General features: G+C 40.1%; 1 protein-coding gene across 1 annotated transcript in view; it reads right to left on the bottom strand.

The window, feature by feature from the left end:
• The window catches only part of CNTNAP5 (contactin associated protein family member 5), an 882,261-nt gene that overhangs the window by 299,387 nt on the left and 562,916 nt on the right, over positions 1-19,958 (bottom strand). The window contains exon 12 of the mRNA XM_021667927.2: positions 14,175-14,294. Within this exon, the coding sequence (XP_021523602.2) occupies positions 14,175-14,294 (120 nt within the window). The remainder of the gene's footprint in view (positions 1-14,174; positions 14,295-19,958) is intronic.

The following is a 19,958-nucleotide window of genomic DNA, read 5'->3' as shown; positions in this document are numbered from 1 at the left end:
TCACTCTCCATTTACAGACAGAGAAACCAAGTATAAAGATGGAGGGTTTTACTCATGCCCCCACAGAGTAATTAGACAATAATACAGCAATTCAGGAGGTGTAATGATTATGGGCACTGTTCTAAAAGTTTTAATTGATGCATATAAAGTTACAATATTCACAACCACGCTCTTCAAAAATTGTAAGCCATGGGTAGGAGATGGGAATTTATTCAGGGGGAGGTGGAAGGGATGGGGAGACATGGCCATCCCTCTGTTCTTAGAAGATCAGCCTAGCTGTTGTGTGAATTACGAATCATGACAGGGAAAGCTAAATACTTGGGAGTTTTTTCCCACAAGGACATGAGATTATAAACTCTGTGAACTTGCAGGACGGTATCTTAATCATTTCCATTTTCTCAGTGGCTTGTCAGTGCCTGTCCAGAATGGATAACCAATGCATATAGATTCAAAGTAATAGACAAAATGTTGCTTCCCATCCCTTACTAGTCTTTAATAAAAAGCACAACATGCAGGGCAGAAGCTTCGGCTCTAGACCGCTGTAATTGGCATGTTGTTTCTACCACTTACTAGCCTCATTCCTGTACTTGTAAAATGAAGATTATTCCACAATAAGCTACTTCATAATAATGCATGTTGTACTAGCTTGGTACCCTGCAGATAATCTGCACACTTTTTTACAGTGTGCAATCAAATGACAACTTTATGCTGACAATGTTTTGCAATGATGATTACCCAACTTGTGATGAAAAAGCAAACTTCAGAACTTGAACTCAGCTTGCTTTTGTACAAGCCTGAAATTAGGCAATGGAAGTTGATACTTCTGTGTATGCATGTGTGAAAGTGTGTGTGAGTGTGTGTGTGTTTTGAAAGTAGACTGTTTTCCAGTGAGATATCATCACACACATTCAGGATGGCTGCAATTAAAAAGTAACAAAGAAAAAAAAACAGATGCTGATGATGTGGAGAAAAAGGAATGCAGTTACACTGTTGGTGGGAGAGTAAATTAGTTCAACCATTGTGGGGAGACAGTGTGGCGATTCCCCAAAGACCTAGAGGCAGAAATACCATGTGACCCAGCAATCCCATTACTGGGTATATACCCCCTAAAATATAAATCATCCTATTATAAATATACATGCATGTGTATGTTCACTGCAATACTATTCACATTAGCAAAGACATGAAATCATCAACCTAAATGCCCACCAATGATAGACCAGATAAAGGAAATGTGGTTCATATACACCATGGAATACTATGCAGCAATAAAAAACAATGAGATTATATCTTTGCAGGGACATGGATGGAGTTGGAAGCCATTATCCTCAGCAAACTAACATAGGAACAGAAAAACCAAACACCACATGTTCTCACTTATAAGTGAGAACTGAATGATGAGAACACATGGACAAATAGTGGGTGGGGAGCAACTCACACCAGAGATCGTCAAAGGTGGGGGTTTGGGGGTGGGAGAGCATCAGGAAGAATAGCTAATGGATGCTGGGCTTAATGTCTAGGTGATGGGTTGATCTGTGCAGCAAACCACCATGGCACGTGATTACCTATGTAAAAAACCTGCACATCCTGCACATGTACCCTGAACTTAAAACAAAAGTTGAAGGAAAAAAAAGAAAGTAGAGTGTATCTAAACAGAAATCCAAAAGGAGATACCAGCACCATATTATATTACAGATACAAATCACATAATCAACTAAATCCTACCTGCTTGTTACAAAATACAGCTGCCAAAATTAACAACATCCTAAGAAGGCTGGTGAGAAATAAATGTTTCATAACTAGTGGTCTCATTTTATGTCATGGATGACTCTCATTTCCCCCACACTGGCAGACCCGGGTGCAGCCCACAGGTCAATTCACTGACATCGCTCTAACTTCAGGAAGCAAGGCTAACATTTTAGGCCAAACCACATGGATACATTTCTTTCTTTATGTCAATACCTGGGATGATAATCTATTACTGCAATCACACAGCACAATTATGTGCAGAAATATTGGAGAGACCTCAATTGCAGCTTTCTACCTACTACATTATGCATGCTTTGATGAGTTTTAATGAAAACAGAGGCTCCTGCCAAAGGAGTGAAAAACAGAGCATCATAGTAGCCAGAGTGACAAGATATGGAGAGTTGTAAGTTGGTTTAAAAATGGATTACGAGTTGTTTGAGAATGGAAAATAAGTTTTTGCTTTAGAGATTTGACAAAATGTTCCTTGCAAATTCCTTGTAACTCCTGATGATTGCCTTACAGATCCACATGCATGAAATTGGCATTGTATCCATCAAGATAAGAAATAAATGTGTTTTTGCTAGTGATTCTAGACAGACAATGTTGCATATCCATGTGTAATTATACTGTACAAAGGAAAACAGTATACAGCTAGGAAATACCTTTTAACATGTTCACAGTGTGTCCTGTTAACATTAAAAAAGGCACAATGCAAACTGGATAGAATGAGTTTAATGTCAAGTTTCAAGGAAAATCTTGTCAGAGTGCCTCACCCTGATAATTCTGTTTTATCAATATTGGAGAAGTCCCATCAGAAATGCTCTCTCCGGGCTCCAGGAGCCTCTGAAATCTCATGGTGCCTACACAAGTAAAGATCCTATTGCTGGTAAAGGTGATAGTTGTCTCTCATGGCTAGAATGACTATATAATATCATCCATACTATGTAAACTGCAAGAGTGGCTGAAGATACAATTAATAATCAGCCTATTGCATGACCATCTACTTTTTGAGGCTAGAAACTCTGCACATATATATATATATATATATGTATGTATATATACACACACACATATATGCTAATTCTCACAATTTTGCAAGTCACCAATTTTTTATCATCTCCACTTTACTGACAAGAAAATCAAGATCTAGAAATGTTAGATGATTTATCCAAGACCATACAGCTAGAATGTGCTAGAATTTAAACTCCAGTGTGACTCCAAATCATATTTCTACCCTTTAATCATTTCTATATTGGAAGAAAACAGCAACTTGGAGAGGTTGGGCAACAACAAACAGTCATGAAGGCAGTGAGGAACAGATGGGCACTGTGTACTCTTGGACTTATAGAAGACATTGCAAAGAGTAGGAATGACTAAAGCCCACTCGAGATTAAACACTGAGGCTGTTTCCACAGTCCCAGACTGTTATTGATTCAATGGAACAGGGACTGAGTCAAAGATAAATTATGGGAACAGAAAAGAAAAAAGGGGGGAAAGGTAGAAATTAGTCTCAGTTTGGCAGTGATTTCTCAAAGTTCAATTTACACTAGACTCATTCAAGTGTGTCTAAAAGTAGATCCAAAGATTCATCACACCCTGTTTCTTATTTTCCAACAAGGGGTTCTCACAGCCCTGTGGGGACACTCAGGTAAACACTGCATTATAATGCAATGGGCTCAATGTCATGAGCAGAGCGTAGAGCAGGGGCATTCAACCTATCCTGAGGGCACCCAAATGAATGAATGAGTCAGGGTTGTCCAGAAACAGATCTGACTGGATAAACTGTGAGTGTGTATGTGTGTGTGTGTGTGTGTGTGTGTGTGTGTGTACCATATATATGGTATATCTCATATATATGAGAAAGAGAGAGAGGGAGATAGATTTCAAGAAATTAGATTATGAAGTCTTAGTATGTCCAAAATCTGCAGGGGAAGCTGGCAAACAAGAGACCCAGGAAATAGCTGCAGTTCCAGACCAGAGACATCTGTTTTCAGAATTCCTCCTCATTTGGGATAGGTTAGTGTTTGTTCTATTAAGGCCTTCAGCTGATTGGATGAGGTCCATCCCCATTATGGAGGGCAATCTGCTTTGCTCTAAGTCCACTGATTTAAATGTGATTCTCATCCAAAAACACTTTTACTGGAAACATGCAGAATAGTGTTTGACCAAATATTCAGTACCATGTCCCAGCCAAATTGATACATAAAATTAACCATCACCCCAAAGGCAGATAGATAGTCACACCTTAGAAGCCAATTCTTTTGTTTTATCAATCCAAGTTTCCTATACAGCCACCTCAGGTGTTCACGGATTTCAATTAGTTACTGAGACCTGCTCTTTCACCTTTTATTTTATATGGGACCCAGTGACAAGAACTTCTTTGCTCCCTGATGACATCTCACCCATCCTGCATGATCACCTGATGTGCGTTTTCACCCGGCAACCCAATTATTAGTCCCAGTAAACTCCTGGTTGTCTCAAATGCATCTTTCCCCACCTGCCCAATTACATCGGTGCAGCAAAGGATGATCACCAACTCCTGCATCATTGGCTGAAATGCTCTGCATCCATTCCAGATTTTTACCATCAGATGGAGGTATGAAGCCCAGTCCTCACATTACATTTCAGCATGCCGCAGTTTCCCTTTGTTGTTTAATTGTTTCTAAATTCTTTATAAGCGAGTGCCTGTATTAAATCTTGGGGTAGGTCATTTCCTAAATCTCTTATTCAGTGTGTATTTCTTAAATTCATTCTAACCTTAGTGCCATTTAACTTATAAAAAGTGGTCTTTTCTTGTGCAGGTTGAAACAGACTCAACAAGTCTATGCTTCCTTTATTTGCATGGTTTGCGAATTCCACTTACAGCCTCTTCCCTCATCACCATGCTTATGAATTTTAATCATTTTTCCAGACCGTTTTGGACAGTCCTTCAAGCGGGTCAATATGTATATCTTCCACTTGCCCCACCAGTTCCATTTTCTACACATCCCCAGACTTCTCCGTGCCCAGGAAGGCTGACTAAAAGCATTCTATCAATATGCACTCTTGCATTCTTGATTCTAGTTGGTTTTCATCAATGGGGAGCATAAGAAAGGAATCTAGAAGGAGCAATGAGAGACTGAGGTCAAAGTGGTTATTAGATTGAGCTGGCTGCTTCCCACACAGGAGGCCACAGATCTCCCGAGGCACAGCTTCTGAACACGAGCCATGTTCCCCTCTCTGTTAGTGTCTCTGTGCTACAGTCCCTGCAGTACTAATTCCTTTTATATACTCACACCTTTATGAATAGTTCCTCATTTGAGCAAGCCATCTGAGAGATCCACTGTCCTCAGGATATGGGGTCAGCGCTAAGGTTCATGCATGCGGCGAGGAAGAGATCCTGTTGCTGGCTCTTAGACTGTTGCTCTTCTGTTTTTTCAGGGCCAGCTAAATAGTCTCACATGCTCAAGAACCATCTATAATAAAGCCATTCCTCCTTTTCCATTCTGTTGTAATGGAGACAGCAGATGTTTGTGCTGGGAGCTCTAGTTCAGGTCACAGAGCTTCAACACCCTTTGCTTGCTGCTGCTTAAGTCAGTTTGATCCTCTCTCTTCTATTCAATCACAGCTTTATGAGATTTTCTGGGTTCTAACCTACGGAGTCAGGTCAGTGGGTTGGTGGCGTCTACAAATACACAGGTTCTGGGGATGCTCGGCCTTTGTTCCTGCCCTTCGTTATCTCTTCTCAGAAATGCGTTCCTGCGGCTCTTCTGTTGACCAGATCCTACTCACATCCTAGTTTCAGAGGCATTATCTGCTGCCCAGTCACCCTCCACTGCACACCACGCTAGGTTAGGGTCCCTCCTCTGAACTCCCAACATGCACTATACACACCTTGTTCTTGTCCTTATACTTTGCTGCTGTGTCGTCTCCTTGATAGTCTGTGAAGAAGACTGAAATAATACTAGGCCAGTCGCGGTGGCTCACACCTGTAATCCCAACACTTTGGGAGGCTGAGGCGGGCGGATCATGAGGTCAAGAGATCGAGACCATCCTGGCCAACATGGTGAAACCCCGTCTCTACTAAAAATACAAAAAAATTAGAGGGGCGTGGTGGCATGTGCCTGTAGTCTCAGCTACTCGGGAGGCTGAGGCAGAATTGCTTGAACCTGGGAGGCGGAGTTTGCAGTGAGCCAAGTTTGTGCCACTGCACTCCAGTCTGGCGCCTGGTGACAGACAGAGTGAGACTCTGCCTCAAAAATATAAAATAATAATAATAATAATAATAAATACTATTAAGTGTTGAATTTTGTCACCAGAAAGATATATTAAAGTCAAAACCCTCAGTACCTATGAATGTAACCTATCTGGAAAGAGGTTTTTTTTACAGCATAAATAAGTTAAGAAGTCATACTCCATTAGGGTAGGCTTAATCCAGTACAAAGGATATCCTTGTAAGAAGAGAAGAAACAGACACACAGGCACGTAGGAGGAGAAGGCCATGTGGCAGCATTATATGAAGGCAGGGTAGCAATCTCTAGAAGGCACAGATTACAGTGCTGAGGCTGCAAGGCAAACTAAGGAGTGCCAAGGGTTGAGCAAACCATCAAAAGCTAGGAAGTGGCACGGAGAGATTCACCCTACAGGCTTAACAGGAAGTGTGGGGCTGCAGGTACTTTGATTCTGGACTTCTGGGCTGTAGAACTTTGAGCTAATATACCTCTGTTTTATAAGTCACGTAATCTCTGGTTCAAGCATACCTTGTTTTATTGAACTTTACTATACTTCACGGATATTTCATTTTTTTTAAGAAAATGAAAGTATGTGGCACCCAGCCCTATGTTGGGGAAGTCTATTGGTACCATTTCTCCAATAGCATGTGCTCACTACATGTCTCTGTGTTACATTTTGGTAATATATGTTTATTACTATTATTATTATATCCCTAGAACATGCACATTTGCAAGAGCCACCATCCCACCATTGAAATATTTTGAACTTGTTTATTATTATTACATCCGCCATGGTGATCTGTGAGCAGTGGTCACTAATGTTACTATTGTAATTGCTTTGGGGCATCACGAACTGTAGCCATATAAGGCAATGAACTTAATTTATCAATATTGTGTGATCTGTCTGCTCTACTGGTCAGCGATTTCTGTCTCCTTCCTTCTCCTTAGGCCTCCCTATTCCCAGAGATGGAACAATATTAAAATTAGGCCAATTAGTAACCCTACAATGATCTGTAAGAGTTCAAATGAAAGGAAGAGAGGCACATCTCTCATTTTAAATGAAAAACTAGAGATAATTAAGCTTAATGAGGAAGGCGTGTTGAAAGTGGAGACAGGCCAAAAGCTAGGCCTCTCGTGCCAGTTAGCCAAGTTGTGAATACAAAGGGAAAGTTATTGAAGAAAACTAAAAGTGCTACTTCAGTGAATATCTGAATGATAAAAAAAAGCAAAACAGTCTTCTTGGTGATGTGGAAAAACTTTAGCTATCTGAATAGAAGATCAAGCCAGCCACAACATTCCCTTAAACCAAGCCTCATCCAGAGCAAGGCCCTAACTTTCTTCAGTTCTATGAATCCAGAGAGAGGTGAGGAAACCATGGAAGAAAAGTTTGAAGCTGGCAGAGACTAGTTCATAAGGGTTAATTAAAGAAGCCATCTTCACAACATCAAAGTTTAAGGTGAAGCAGCAAGTGCTGATGTAGCAGCTGCAGTAAGTTACCCAGAAGGTATAACAAAGATCACTGATGAAAGTGGCTACACTAAGCAACAGACACCATCTAAGACTTTCATGGCTAGAGAAGAGAAGTCAATGCCTATCTTAAAGCTTCCAAGGATGGGCTGCATCTCTTGGTAGGAACTAGTGCAGGTGCTAGTGCTTATTTGCTTCTAAAAATCCTAGATCCATAAGAATTATGTTAAATCTACTCTGCCTGTGCTCTATAAATGGAAGAACAAAGCCTGGATGGAACCACATTTGTTGATAGCATGGTTTACAGAATATTTTAAGTCCACTATTGAGACCTTCTGTTCAAAAAAAAAAAAAAAAAAAAGATTTCTTTAAAAATATTGCTGCTTATTGACCATGAGTCAGGTCACTCAAGAGCACAAGAGCTCTCTCTCAGGAGATCTACACAGAGATTAATGTTGTTTTCATGCCTGTTATCACAACATTTACTCTCCGGCCCCTGGATCAAAGAGTAATTTTGACTTGTTAGTCTTATTACTTAAGAAATACAGTTTATAAGTCTACAATGCCATAGATAGTGATTCTTCTGATGTGTCTGGGAAAAGTAAATTGAAGACCTTCTGGAAAGCATTTGCCATTCTAGATCTCATTAAGACCATTCATGATTTATGAGAGAGGCCAAAATATCAAACAGGAGTTTGGAAAAAGTTGATTCCAATGCACATGGATGATTTTGAAGAGTCTGTTACTTCAATGGAGGAAGTAACCGAACATTGGTGGAAACAGCAAGAAAACTAAATTAGAAGTGGAATCTGAAGATGTAACTGAATTGCTATATTCTCATGATAAAAATTTAACAGATGAGGAGTTGCTTCTTATGAATGAACAAATAAAGTAGCTTCTTATCATGGACTCTACTCTTGGTGAAGAGGCTATAAACATTGTTAAAATGACAACAAAGGATTTAGAATATTCCACAAGCTTAGTTGCTAAAGCAGTAGAAGAATTTGGAATGATTGACTTCAATTTTGAAAGAAGTTCTACTGTGGGTGAAATGCTATCAAACAAAATTACACACTATGGAGAAATCTTTCATAAAAGAAATAGTCAATTATGTGACACTCTTTATTGTTGTCTTATTTTAAGAAATTGCCACAGCGACCCCAACTTTCAGCAACCACCATCCTGATCAGTCAGCAGCCATTAACATCTTTTTGCTCTACCAGCAAAGGTGATTGGGTCTCTTAAGATTCACTGAAGACTCAGAAGGTTTTTAGCATTTTTTTTTTTAGCAGTGAAGTATTTTTTTAATTAAGATATAGACTTTGTGGATATTTTGTTATATAATGCTACTGAATAGCTTACAGTATAGTATAAACATAACTTTTATATGGACTGTGTCCGAGACATTTAAACCAGAGTGACTCCGTCTTGAATAGGGAGTGGGTAAAAGAAGGCTGAGACCTACTGGGTTGCATTCTCAGGAGGTTAAGGCCTTCATAGTCACAGGATGAGATAGGAGGTTGGCACAAGATACAGGTCACAAAGACCTTGCTGATAAAACAACATGGAGTAAAGAAGCTGACCAAATACCACCAAACCCAAGATGACCACGAAACTGACCTCTGGTCATCCTCATTGCTCATTATACACTAATAGTAATGCATTAGCATGCTAAGAGACATGCCCTCGAGATCGATCGATGACAGTTTAAAAATGTCATGGCAACATCAGGAAGTTACCATATATGGTCTAAAAAGGGGAAACCCTCAGTTCCAGGAATTGCCCACCACTTTCTTGTAAAATTCATGATTAATCACACCTTTCTTAGCATATAATCAAGAAATAACCATAAAAATGGCCAACCAGTAACCCTTGGGACTGTTCTGCCTATGGAGTACGTATTCTTCATTCCTTCATTTTCCTTGCTTTAATCTTACTGCATTGACTCGCCCCAAATTCTTTCTTGTGTGAGTCTAAGAACTTTCTCTTGGGGTCTGGATCAGGATCCCTTGGTGGTAACACTTGGAAGCCAGAAAATTCATGTGGCTTGCTTTATTGTGATACTCATTTTATTGCAGTAGTGTGAAATAAAACCAGTGTTATCACCAAGTTATGCCTGTAGTTTGTTACAGAGCCCTAGGAAACTAATACAGGCACACTATTAAAACTACAGCACTTTCACAGTGCCCACAATGCCCAAATTTATATTGAGTAAAATTAGGTTGAGCCGAACCTAATTGTGTATCACTTGAAAAGACTGTTAAAAGTCTGGCAAGTGTGTGTCCTGTGGAAACTTACTCTGCAACTTTCTTATCCATTACTTCACTCAGTTCTCCATCCAGAACTTGTGCTCTCCCCATCTCCCATCTGTTAGCCCTGTGGTGAAGCAACTTAGAACGTAGTTCCAAGATTAGTACTCAGTCAAAAGTGTGTGGAGGTCCAGATTCAGCCCACTTTATCAATACCCTTAGTTAATTTCCCTTCTCAGAGATCATGCCTCTTTACATGAGATGGGGTGGTTGCTGCATGAGCATTTGGGGAGTTCCCCCTCCTGAAAACTGCCCTGTGTGCAAGTGACAGGCACAGACTTGCATCTCCCCGGACAGGTTAGGCACTACCTTATTTACAGGAAGGGAGAGCTAAGGTTCCCCAGGATGCACTGTAAGAGGAGGCAGCTGGGATTCAATGTATGATTGCTTTCTACAATGGAAACCTGCCCATTTTCAGTCCCATGACATCCATTTGCAAGTATCTGTAGACTTCTTAGAAGAAAAATCTCTTGTTCGGGAACCTCAAAGAATAGCTCAGAGAATTCTAAATGAGCAAAGGCTGTGGAAGCCAGAGGACCCAGATTTTAATTTTAGATACGTGGGACTGGGCCCCAGGCACTTAGCTGAGCTGATAGGCACAGGGTGCAGAAAGAGAGCTTGGGTTTCCTGCCTTCTGTCGCTCTGGACAGCCGTTCTGGGATTATCCCAGTGCTAAAGACAGCACAACTTTCCTCTTCTGTTTCTTCTCTTCTTTCTTCCTGACTGTCTTCCCAGGACCACTGTGTCACACTTTTCCTAGTGTCATAAATCACTCCTATTTAACAACATTTAACTTTTAAAATTTTCGAATAGAAAGAAGCATATTTGATCATCATTACATGTATGTATCAGAACATTGTTTGCCATTTAAATATGAGAGTAGTACAGTTCAACCTACACAGAGCTTTGCTTTTAGTTTATTTTTATTTGTTTATTTGAGACAGAGTGAGACTCTGTTGTCCAGGCTGGAGTGCAGTGGCACAATCTCGGCTCACTGCAACCTCTGCCTCCTGGAATCATGCGATTCTCCTGCCTCAGCCTCCCAAGTACCTGGGACTACAGGCATGTGCCATCATGCCTGGCTAATTTTTGTATTTTTAGTAGAGATGGGGTTACACTATGTTGGCCAGGCTGGTCTCAAACTCCTGCTCAAGTGATCCTCCTGCCTTGACGTTCCAAAGTGTTGAGATTACAGGTGTGAACCACCAGGCCCAGCCTGCTTTTATTTTTGTTAGCATTTTAGAAAACAAAAATAGAAACTTATCCATTTTGTAGCTGAATGTTACCCAAAAAAATCATATGCAAAAGAAATGTCCCACCATAGAAATCAAGTTGACCAACTCAGGACACAAATTCAGAGACTCTGATTTCTTCAGGATCACATCAGCAAAACAGTAACTTTTAATACAAATACACATTCACCTTCAGCCATTCTTGGACAAATGATCAAACATAAACCCTGAGAGAAGGCTGTTGGATGGTGAGGCAGAGGGTTTCATGTAAATGAAACCTATGTGTCAATCAGGCTTTCTATGTCCTTGTCCTTACATTATTTTGTAGAGTTTAACATTTAGCTACATTTAATGAATATATTTTAATTTCAAAATATATTTTAATAGGGAAACTCTACACAAGTTAAAATTAAAATGTATAATTTAAATGTATATGTATATTTGTGTATGTATACATGTATACAACATATACATTCAGAACACATAAACATTCATTTTAAAATGTCTCGAGGAAATTCTAATAATTTAATAACAATGACAATCTCTAGAGTGTGGATTACAGGTGGTTTTAATATTTCCTTCACACTTTTTTTCCCCTCAAAATTTCATCAATTGGCCGGGCGCGGTGGCTCAAGCCTGTAATCCCAGCACTTTGGGAGGCCGAGGCGGGTGGATCACGAGGTCAAGAGATCGAGACCATCCTGGTCAACATGGTGAAACCCCGTCTCTACTAATACAAAAAATTAGCTGGGCACGGTGGCGCGTGCCTGTAATCCCAGCTACTCAGGAGGCTGAGGCAGGAGAATTGCCTGAACCCAGGAGGCGGAGATTGCGGTGAGCCGAGATCGCGCCATTGCGCTCCAGCCTGGGTATCAAGAGTGAAACTCCGTCTCAAAAAAAAAAAAAAAAAAAAAAAAAAAAAAAAAAAAAAAAATTTCATCAATTAACATTGATTACTTTTGTTACAAATTTTTCTAAAAAAAAAAACACTGTTTAAAAGCAAAACACATGTAATACGAAGTATCCAATTAACATTTTAGTGATACGGCTTGTTACCAAACCAGGAGGTTCTGCCTGCGTCCCGAGTCTTGACTGTTAGTCACAGGATTTATTTCCTTGAGCCAATCATGAAATGCTCATATTCTCTTTCCTTCTATGTTAGATGGAGATTAAAAAGTGTCTGCCTGATTTTTGTTGTGAGGAGGAAAAGAGATGGTGTTTGTAAACTCCCAACTCAATCCCCAGAGAGGGTCGAAGCACAGTAATTGCTGTCCATTCCACCACTCCTATTATTACAAGTCACACCTGGCCACTCAGCAGTGGGCATTTATCTCTTTTGCCTTATTTTGCAGCCAAATTACTTTCTCTGTTTTTTGGAAAAGTGGACTAGGGACAATTTGCATGAGAATCACTCGAAAAGCTCAGTAAAAGTGCATTTACTGAGTTGGAATTTCTGGGGTTGGGAAGTCTGCCTTATTAGCAGGAGTCCGTATGTTAATTACATTTTGAAAATAACCACCATCCACTGAGAAGCCTAGTCCTTGACCAGGTTGTTGAACACTACAGATTACCACAACTGTGAAAAGACAACAGGAACTTTTAAATTATGTGATAGGGCTTTTGAAAAGCAGCTCTCATACAACCATTTCGGAAAGATGAAGTATAATGCAAATGCAAGGACACGGCACCCAATTCCAGGTCACTAGCATTTTCTATACAAAGAACATGGGACTTTGTATCCAGATGGGCAAACTACTGGGCTGCCTCACCATTCCTTTCAAGAGTTTTCTTGCATTTCTGCTGGGGATACCTCATGGTAGTGTTCCTGACTTCGTGCCCCATGAACAATAGCCACTGTGTCTTATTTCTCATATCCTCTTTGTTGAAAACAGTATCTGGCTACAGAAAGCACTCCATAAATGTGGTTCCTTCGTTGTAGAAAAGCCTGAGGCCCAAGGACTCAATGAGGCTGAAGAGGCTCCTGCGTTCCTACTTTATTACATGATGCAGCTGGCGTCTCTGAAGACCAGTGCTTGAAACAAACAAACAAACAAAACATGTGTATGTGCCAATTAACCACTCTCACAATGGTAAGAGTGCTTGCAAAAGCTGAAGTTTTTTTTTTGTTTTTTTTTTTTTTTTTTGAGATGGAGTCTCGCTCTGTAACCAGGCATGAGTGCAGTGGTGTGATCTCAGCTCACTGCAACTTCTGCCTCCTGGAGTCAAGGAATTCTTGTAACTCAGCCTCCAGAGTAGCTGGGATTACAGGCTCGCACCACCACACTCAGCTAATTTTTGTATTTTTAGTAGAGACAGGGTTTCACAATGTGGGTCAGGATGGTCTCGATCTCCTGACCTCATGATCCACCAGCTTCAGCCTCCCAAAGTGCTGCAATTATAGGCATAAGCCACCCCACCAGGCCACATAACTAGATTTTAGAATAATGATTACCTCAAGGTTTGGTTCTGTGGAAGTATATTTCATGGTAAATTAAGGATCATATGCCATTTCTAAGCCCGTGTAATGATTGCCTCTTACCATGTCCTTCTGCATTTGAGAAAAAAGCTGTAAGCTATCAAGAGATTTCCAGAGAAAAATGAAAAAGCTCACCTTGTTTTTTTTTTTTTTGTTGTTGTTGTTGTTTGTTTGTTTCATTTTTGGTTAGGCATTTAAGAATAACCAGCCTGGCTAGCTGCTCCAATACACATGGTTGCACTGAATCCTCACTACTTTAGGAGTAGGCACTATTATTCCCATTTCACTGATGAAGCTCAGAGAGACTACAGTACTCACCTAGGGGTCACATGTTTCTCTGGCCAGACTAGAATCAAGCTTTTTAACTTCCTGAATCGGGGCTTCCCATTGATTTTGAATTTTGTTTGTTTGTTTGTTTACCTTTTCTTTCTGTTTTTGAGTTTTAAGAGAGAAAATGCCCCTGGCAGCCCCTAAAGAAAACCTTTGATAATTAATTCTTGCTTCAGTGAAACATTATCAAGATCATTAACAAGTTTTATTTTTTCTCTCTCCTGAAAATTAACTTAGCTGCAAATTTGCATTACTCACCAGAATACCATTTCCTCCCCAAAGGAGACCAGTTGGCCTTTTACATTTTTATTCACATAGCTATCCCCCTCCAGTGAATTTCCTTTTGCTTCACACCATGAAGTGGGGTGGTTAAGCGTGAGTGGGGATACTGCACCCTTACCAGTGATATTGCAGTACACCTGCAGAGGTCCCAGTGGCCCGCTGCCATCCGAGTCAATGTAGAAGAAGCCAGCTGTGTTCCCCTGGTGCCTGTATACCTCACAGGATTGCTCGTAGATGGCTGGAAAGACAAAAACAGCAGAGAGGTAAGTTTGTTTGGCTCTGCACACCCCTTTGCAGGAATCAGTAACTCCTCCTGAGATTTACTGTACGTGTATTCATTTCCCTTGTTCTATATCCTTGACTTATTCCTCAAGCCTTAACACACCAGTGCCCTGATACTGATGCTTGACACTCAGATTTTCCATTCATCTCTCTCTCTCTTTTGTGACTTCAGTGACACCGTCACAGCTCATGGCACATTGCACAACTTCAAACTCCCAGGCTCAAGTGATCTCCCACCTCAGCCTCTGGAAAAGCCAGATGTGAGCCAGCACCCTGGTTAATTTTTTAATTTTATTTTTTGTAAAGACAGGGTCTCTGTCACTCCGTTGTCCAGGCTGGTCTCAAACTCCTGGCCTCAAGAGATCCTCCTGCCTCAGTCTCCCAGGCTGCTGGGATTATAGGCATGATCCACCAGGCCCAGTCTTATTTTCCATGTTTTTTACTTCATTCACTCTTTTAAAATCAGTGCAGAGGTAACGCCTCTGAAAATGTGGCCCCTCACCTCTTACATAGCCCTCCGAGTTGCATATCTCTATGACCTTCCTCTTTGCTCTCACTGTAGACTGAGCTTGGATCTTCCATATACTATTCTGGATGATCCTTGCTCTCACTGTATACTGAGCTTGGATCATCCATGTACTATTCTCTTTCAATGGGTTACAGAACCTGTAAGAGTAGTGGTCATGTGTCATTTGATGTTGTGCCCCAGCATCTAGCAGAGTGTGACAATCACAGCAGGGGCTGAGCAAATGTTTGACTCATGAATTAAAAAAAACAAAACAAAACAAAACAAAACAAAAAAAAAAAAACTGCTTACATACACTGTGGCTTATTACTAATAATATTAAAAGGGACTGCCTTATTTTTATGTACCCAGGACTCAGTATAGTACATAACATGTAGTAAGTGCACAGTGAAGTTCAGTTTATTTGGACTTAACAAGCATTTACTGAGTTCCTAGTACATGCCAACAGATGTGGCTGGCACCAGAGGTTGAAACCATGGAGGAGGCAATCAATCTCTACCTCAGAAAGCTCACAGCTTGGTTGACAGCCACAAATGTCTGCATGCTCAGATACAGGCAGGTTCAGGTGTTCTGAGATAGATAGGGAGCTTTGACCAATCTGCAGGTTTGGGAAATATATAAATTTTATTAAGCTAACATGAATAAATGTGTTGGGGTACAAAGGAGACATCTGCTGTCTCATACATGAGAATATAGAATGTTGTCTGATGCTTCAGACAAAATGCTGTAGCTCAGAGCAGCAGGCGCATCTCCAATCATGTCACCCTGTGATGCTTTAAACATTTCAGTGGCTCCCAACAGCTTTCAATATATGGTACAAACTCCTCACCTGAGCCAACTCCTACCCCTTGTGACTAATGCCCCATCCCAGGAAGAGGAAGCTGCAGTTTGTCATGATCAAATGTGAGGGGTGCCTCAAATAATTAATTACCAGGAAAGTTATGAAGCCTGAGAGGGTTTGACTTGTTATAAATTAGAGTGAACTCAAGGTTATCCTTGTCCTCATGGCATTCTCTCTTGCATTCCTGCACACTTTCTGCAGCAGGAGGTATGTGGGAGTGCCACAGCCTGTGTCCCACATTGTGAGCATAATGCATGGATTATTTTTGTTTGCCTGAACCTGATAATGCCCTTGGGTATTTGTCACAAAGGTGAAAATCAGTTCTCGTGAGTTGGCCTCCCAGCCACTCCCACCTTCCCAGGATGACAGCCATGTGGAAAGAGCTACTGTTGTCCCACAAAAGCAAAACACCACCCCTCAGCATGTGAGTGGTTCCATAGTGGTTAAGAACATAAACCTGGGATCAGAATGGCTGGTTTTGCCTGGCGGGGCTACCACTTACTCCCTGTGGAAACGTGGACAAGCTACTCCCCCTGTGCCAGGCAGCCTCTAAGGTGATTCCCGTGATGGACAGATACTTCCTGGGATTCATGTCCTGCTGACACATTCATGTCCTCCCTCCAAGTGGGCTAGATTTACTGGCTTGCGCTAACAGATAGAATATGATAGTGTGGTAGATATCATTTCCAAGATTAGGTTATAAAAAACAGTGACGTCCGTCTTGGGTGCTCTTAGATCACTCACTGTGGTAGGAGCCAACTCCCATGTCACAAGGCAGCCCCTGCAAGAGGCCCACTGGAGTGAGCCTGGAAGTTTCTGCAGCATGCCCTGTGAATGAACACCAAAGCAGATCCCCACATCAAATCTTAAAATGAAAGCATCCCTGCGGACATCTTCATTGAGGCTGCATCAGAGATTGAACCAGAGCCACCCAGCTAAGCTGCCTGCAGACCCAGAAAAACTATGAAATAAAAATGTCTGTTGTTTCCAGGTGCTGTTTTTTTTTTTTTTTTTTTTTTTTTCTTTTTTTTGAGACAGAGTCTTGCTCTGTCACCAGGCGCCAGGCTGGAGTACAGTGGTGCAATCTTGGCTCACTGCAACCTCCGCCTCCCGGGTTCAAGCAATTCTCCTGCCTCAGCCTCCCGAGTAGCTGGGACTACAGGCACGCACCACCATGCCCAACTAATTTTTGTACTTTTTTAATAGAGATGGGGTTTCACTATGTTGGTTGGGATGGCCTCGATCTCTTGACCTCATGATTCACCCGCCTCAGCCTCCCAAAGTGCTGGGATTACAGGCGTGAGCCACCCACTGTGCCCGGCACAGGTGCTGTTTTTGAATGATTCATTACAATAGGTAGGTAATCAACTCTCAAAGCATAAATTGTCTTATCAGAGTATAGTAACTCTGAAAAGAGCCTTCCTCATACTGTTCTAGTAGGGATTCAAAGACGTAATCCATATGTGACTCATAGAAAGTGCATGAGTAATGAGGCTTTATTAGTAATAGTAGCAGTATTTCATAACTTGTTGCCTCTCCTTTTTTTTTTTTTAATGAGTTTTTGATATTGTTTGGCTGTGTCCCCACTCAAATTTCATCTTGAATTGTAACTCCCACAATTCCCGTGTGTTGTGGGAGGAACCTGGTGGGAGGTGATTGAATTATGGGGCTGGGGCTTTCCTGAACTGTTCTCATGATAGTGAATGAGTCTCATGACATCCGATGGCTTTAAAAATGGAGAGTTCCTCTGCACAAGTTCTCTTTTCCTTGCCTGCCGCCTTCCACTTAAGATGCGACTTGCTCCTCCTTGCCTTCTGCCATGATTGTGAGACCTCCCCAGCCATGTAGAACTGTGAGTCCATTTAAACCTCTTGCTTTGGTAAACTGCCCAGTCTCAGGTATGTCTATATTAGCAGCATGAAACAGGACTGACACACTTTTTATATAGCTGAACATTTTTCAGTTCTCATCATAAACCACAAGCCTTGTTATAAAAAACCAGTAGCTCCAATTTCCTTTCTGCATGGAAATAACTTTTTATTCTTAGTTCATTTTTTCTAGTATTGACTAATATATCTCTAAATAGCATGTCTATACTGTTACTTTAATTTTTTTTTTTTTTTTTACTTTTGCAAGTTATCTATTTATTTGCCACTTGGAAAGTGGAACTTACCCCTTTTTGTCCTCACCATTCCTCAAATAAAAACAACTTTCCATTCCTTCATCCATCCAATATAGTTGTATAATAATTTTAGTTAGATCAATGATTACTGTTTTTGGTGATATGACATTGTAAATGCCATTCATTGATTAACTACATATTACAATGTGACCACTTTTTCTTTTCTGAACAAAATTTAGTTTTTCTTGAAATTTAAAATTGTCATATTTTCTCATTTGCCTAGTTTTCTACATATAAATTGCTAATTTAACTCCAAGTTCACTAACGACTCTCTAAAATATCTACCAAAATATTCAGTTAATAATTAAGATAAGAGGATAACTATGGAGAGAGAGGACAAATGTGAGAGAGGACAGACATGAGTGTGAGACACTTTTGAATATCTTATATTTTTAATTTTGAAACCATAAACTATTTTAAGTTTTTTTTAAAGTTAAATATAATAGAATGACGATTCTTAAGCATTGAAAGAAAATAAAAACAAATGAATTTAACTAGGAATTCTTCAAAGCAATATTGAAATTTAATATTTTCTTTCTAACTTTGTTATTACAGAAACTTTCAAATAAATACAAAGATCACAGAGAGTAAATAAAATGAACCTGCTAGCATCACAACCAGCTTCAGCAAGTCCCAGTATTTTGCTAATCTTCCATCATCTATATTCTCAGTGCATCATTTATTTTGCCATAAAAAAAAAAAAAAAAAAAAAAAAAAACAAGAAAACACACACAAAACCCCAAATTTGACTTAAAATCATGACTATGCCAGGATTCTTCAGGACAGCCATTTAGTCCGGGATTAGCTGGGCAGTTGATGCATCTGCAGTCAGCTGCTGGGTCAGGCTGGCTGGCTGGTGGTAAGCTGTAGTGCTTTGCTTCAGCCACCATGGCCTCTCCCACTCTAGCAGGAACTAATACACGGTACAGGCTCCCAGAGCAGCAAGAAACCAAGTACTTGTCAGGCCTCTGCTTGCATGATGTTTGCTGATGCCCCATTTCCCAAAGCTAATCGCGGAGCCATCCAAAATTCTCAGAAAAAAAATCCCGAGAAGCTAAATGAAATGAAGCTGTAGGATAGACACAGCTTTTATCACTGTTCGACTTCATTGAACAGGTCACACTACACGGGGATGTGAACATAAAATAAATGTTTATTTTGCTAAGTCATTGAGATCTTGGGGTCATTTACCACCTTAGTTAACCTACTGTTCTCGACATACTTGTTCCTTAAATGCTGGCTCAGTAACTGGGAGATCTCTGAAGGCAAAGCCTGGTAACAGCATTGCCATTTATGGACACTGTAAATGAGTTCATAAAATATAAGTACTTTGCCCAAAGACAAACCAGCTCATAGGTGGTTAATCTAATGCTATCATCCCTTGCTGATTTATTTATGCTTTACAAAACTGAAACATCCCTCATCAATTATTTGATTTCCCTGAACTACAAGATTATTTCCCTAGTGTACCCCAAAATAACCAATGAAAATATATTTAGTGTTATTATGAGCTTATAGGTATAAACATATTTGATATTGAAACTGTAGTTTGATTAGTAGGATGCATCCTACCAAAAAAAGTAAAAGTATGAAAACACATTTAATAACCTCATTTTAAAAAATATTGCTGTTATATAATGAAACTATTAAACATAGCAAGAAAAAGCTAGTAGTTATCAATAGAAACTGAATTATTTACCAATACAGATAAAACATAAAATGTAAAAATTATATAAAATTCTACAATCTATCTCAGAGTTAGTAATGAGTTTAAGCTAATAATTTAATGCTTTTTTAAAAAGATGCATTTTCACATTTAGACCACTGAAAGTGCGAGAATTAACCTAACACACGGATAGTGGTCTCTAAATAAAATTTCTCACATAAAAGGAACGAATATTTTACTGAGTCCATTTCTGAACCATGAAAAGCACAGAATGAAATTGGAATGTCTTGTTTTGCCTAAAAACAAGAATTTTATTAAAGATTGAAATCATCTCAAAATGGTCCAGGAGTTGATTTGATGGGACATTTTGGGCATAAAATAGAATAGTCAGTTGGATTGTTAAAT

This window comes from Aotus nancymaae, unplaced genomic scaffold (assembly GCF_030222135.1).
Source record: "Aotus nancymaae isolate 86718 unplaced genomic scaffold, 86718_ANA_hifiasm-v0.15.2.pri h1tg000029l, whole genome shotgun sequence".
Lineage (NCBI taxonomy): Eukaryota > Metazoa > Chordata > Mammalia > Primates > Aotidae > Aotus > Aotus nancymaae.
The sequence above is the reverse complement of the archived record's forward strand: the minus strand, read 5'-3'. Positions and strand labels throughout refer to the sequence as shown.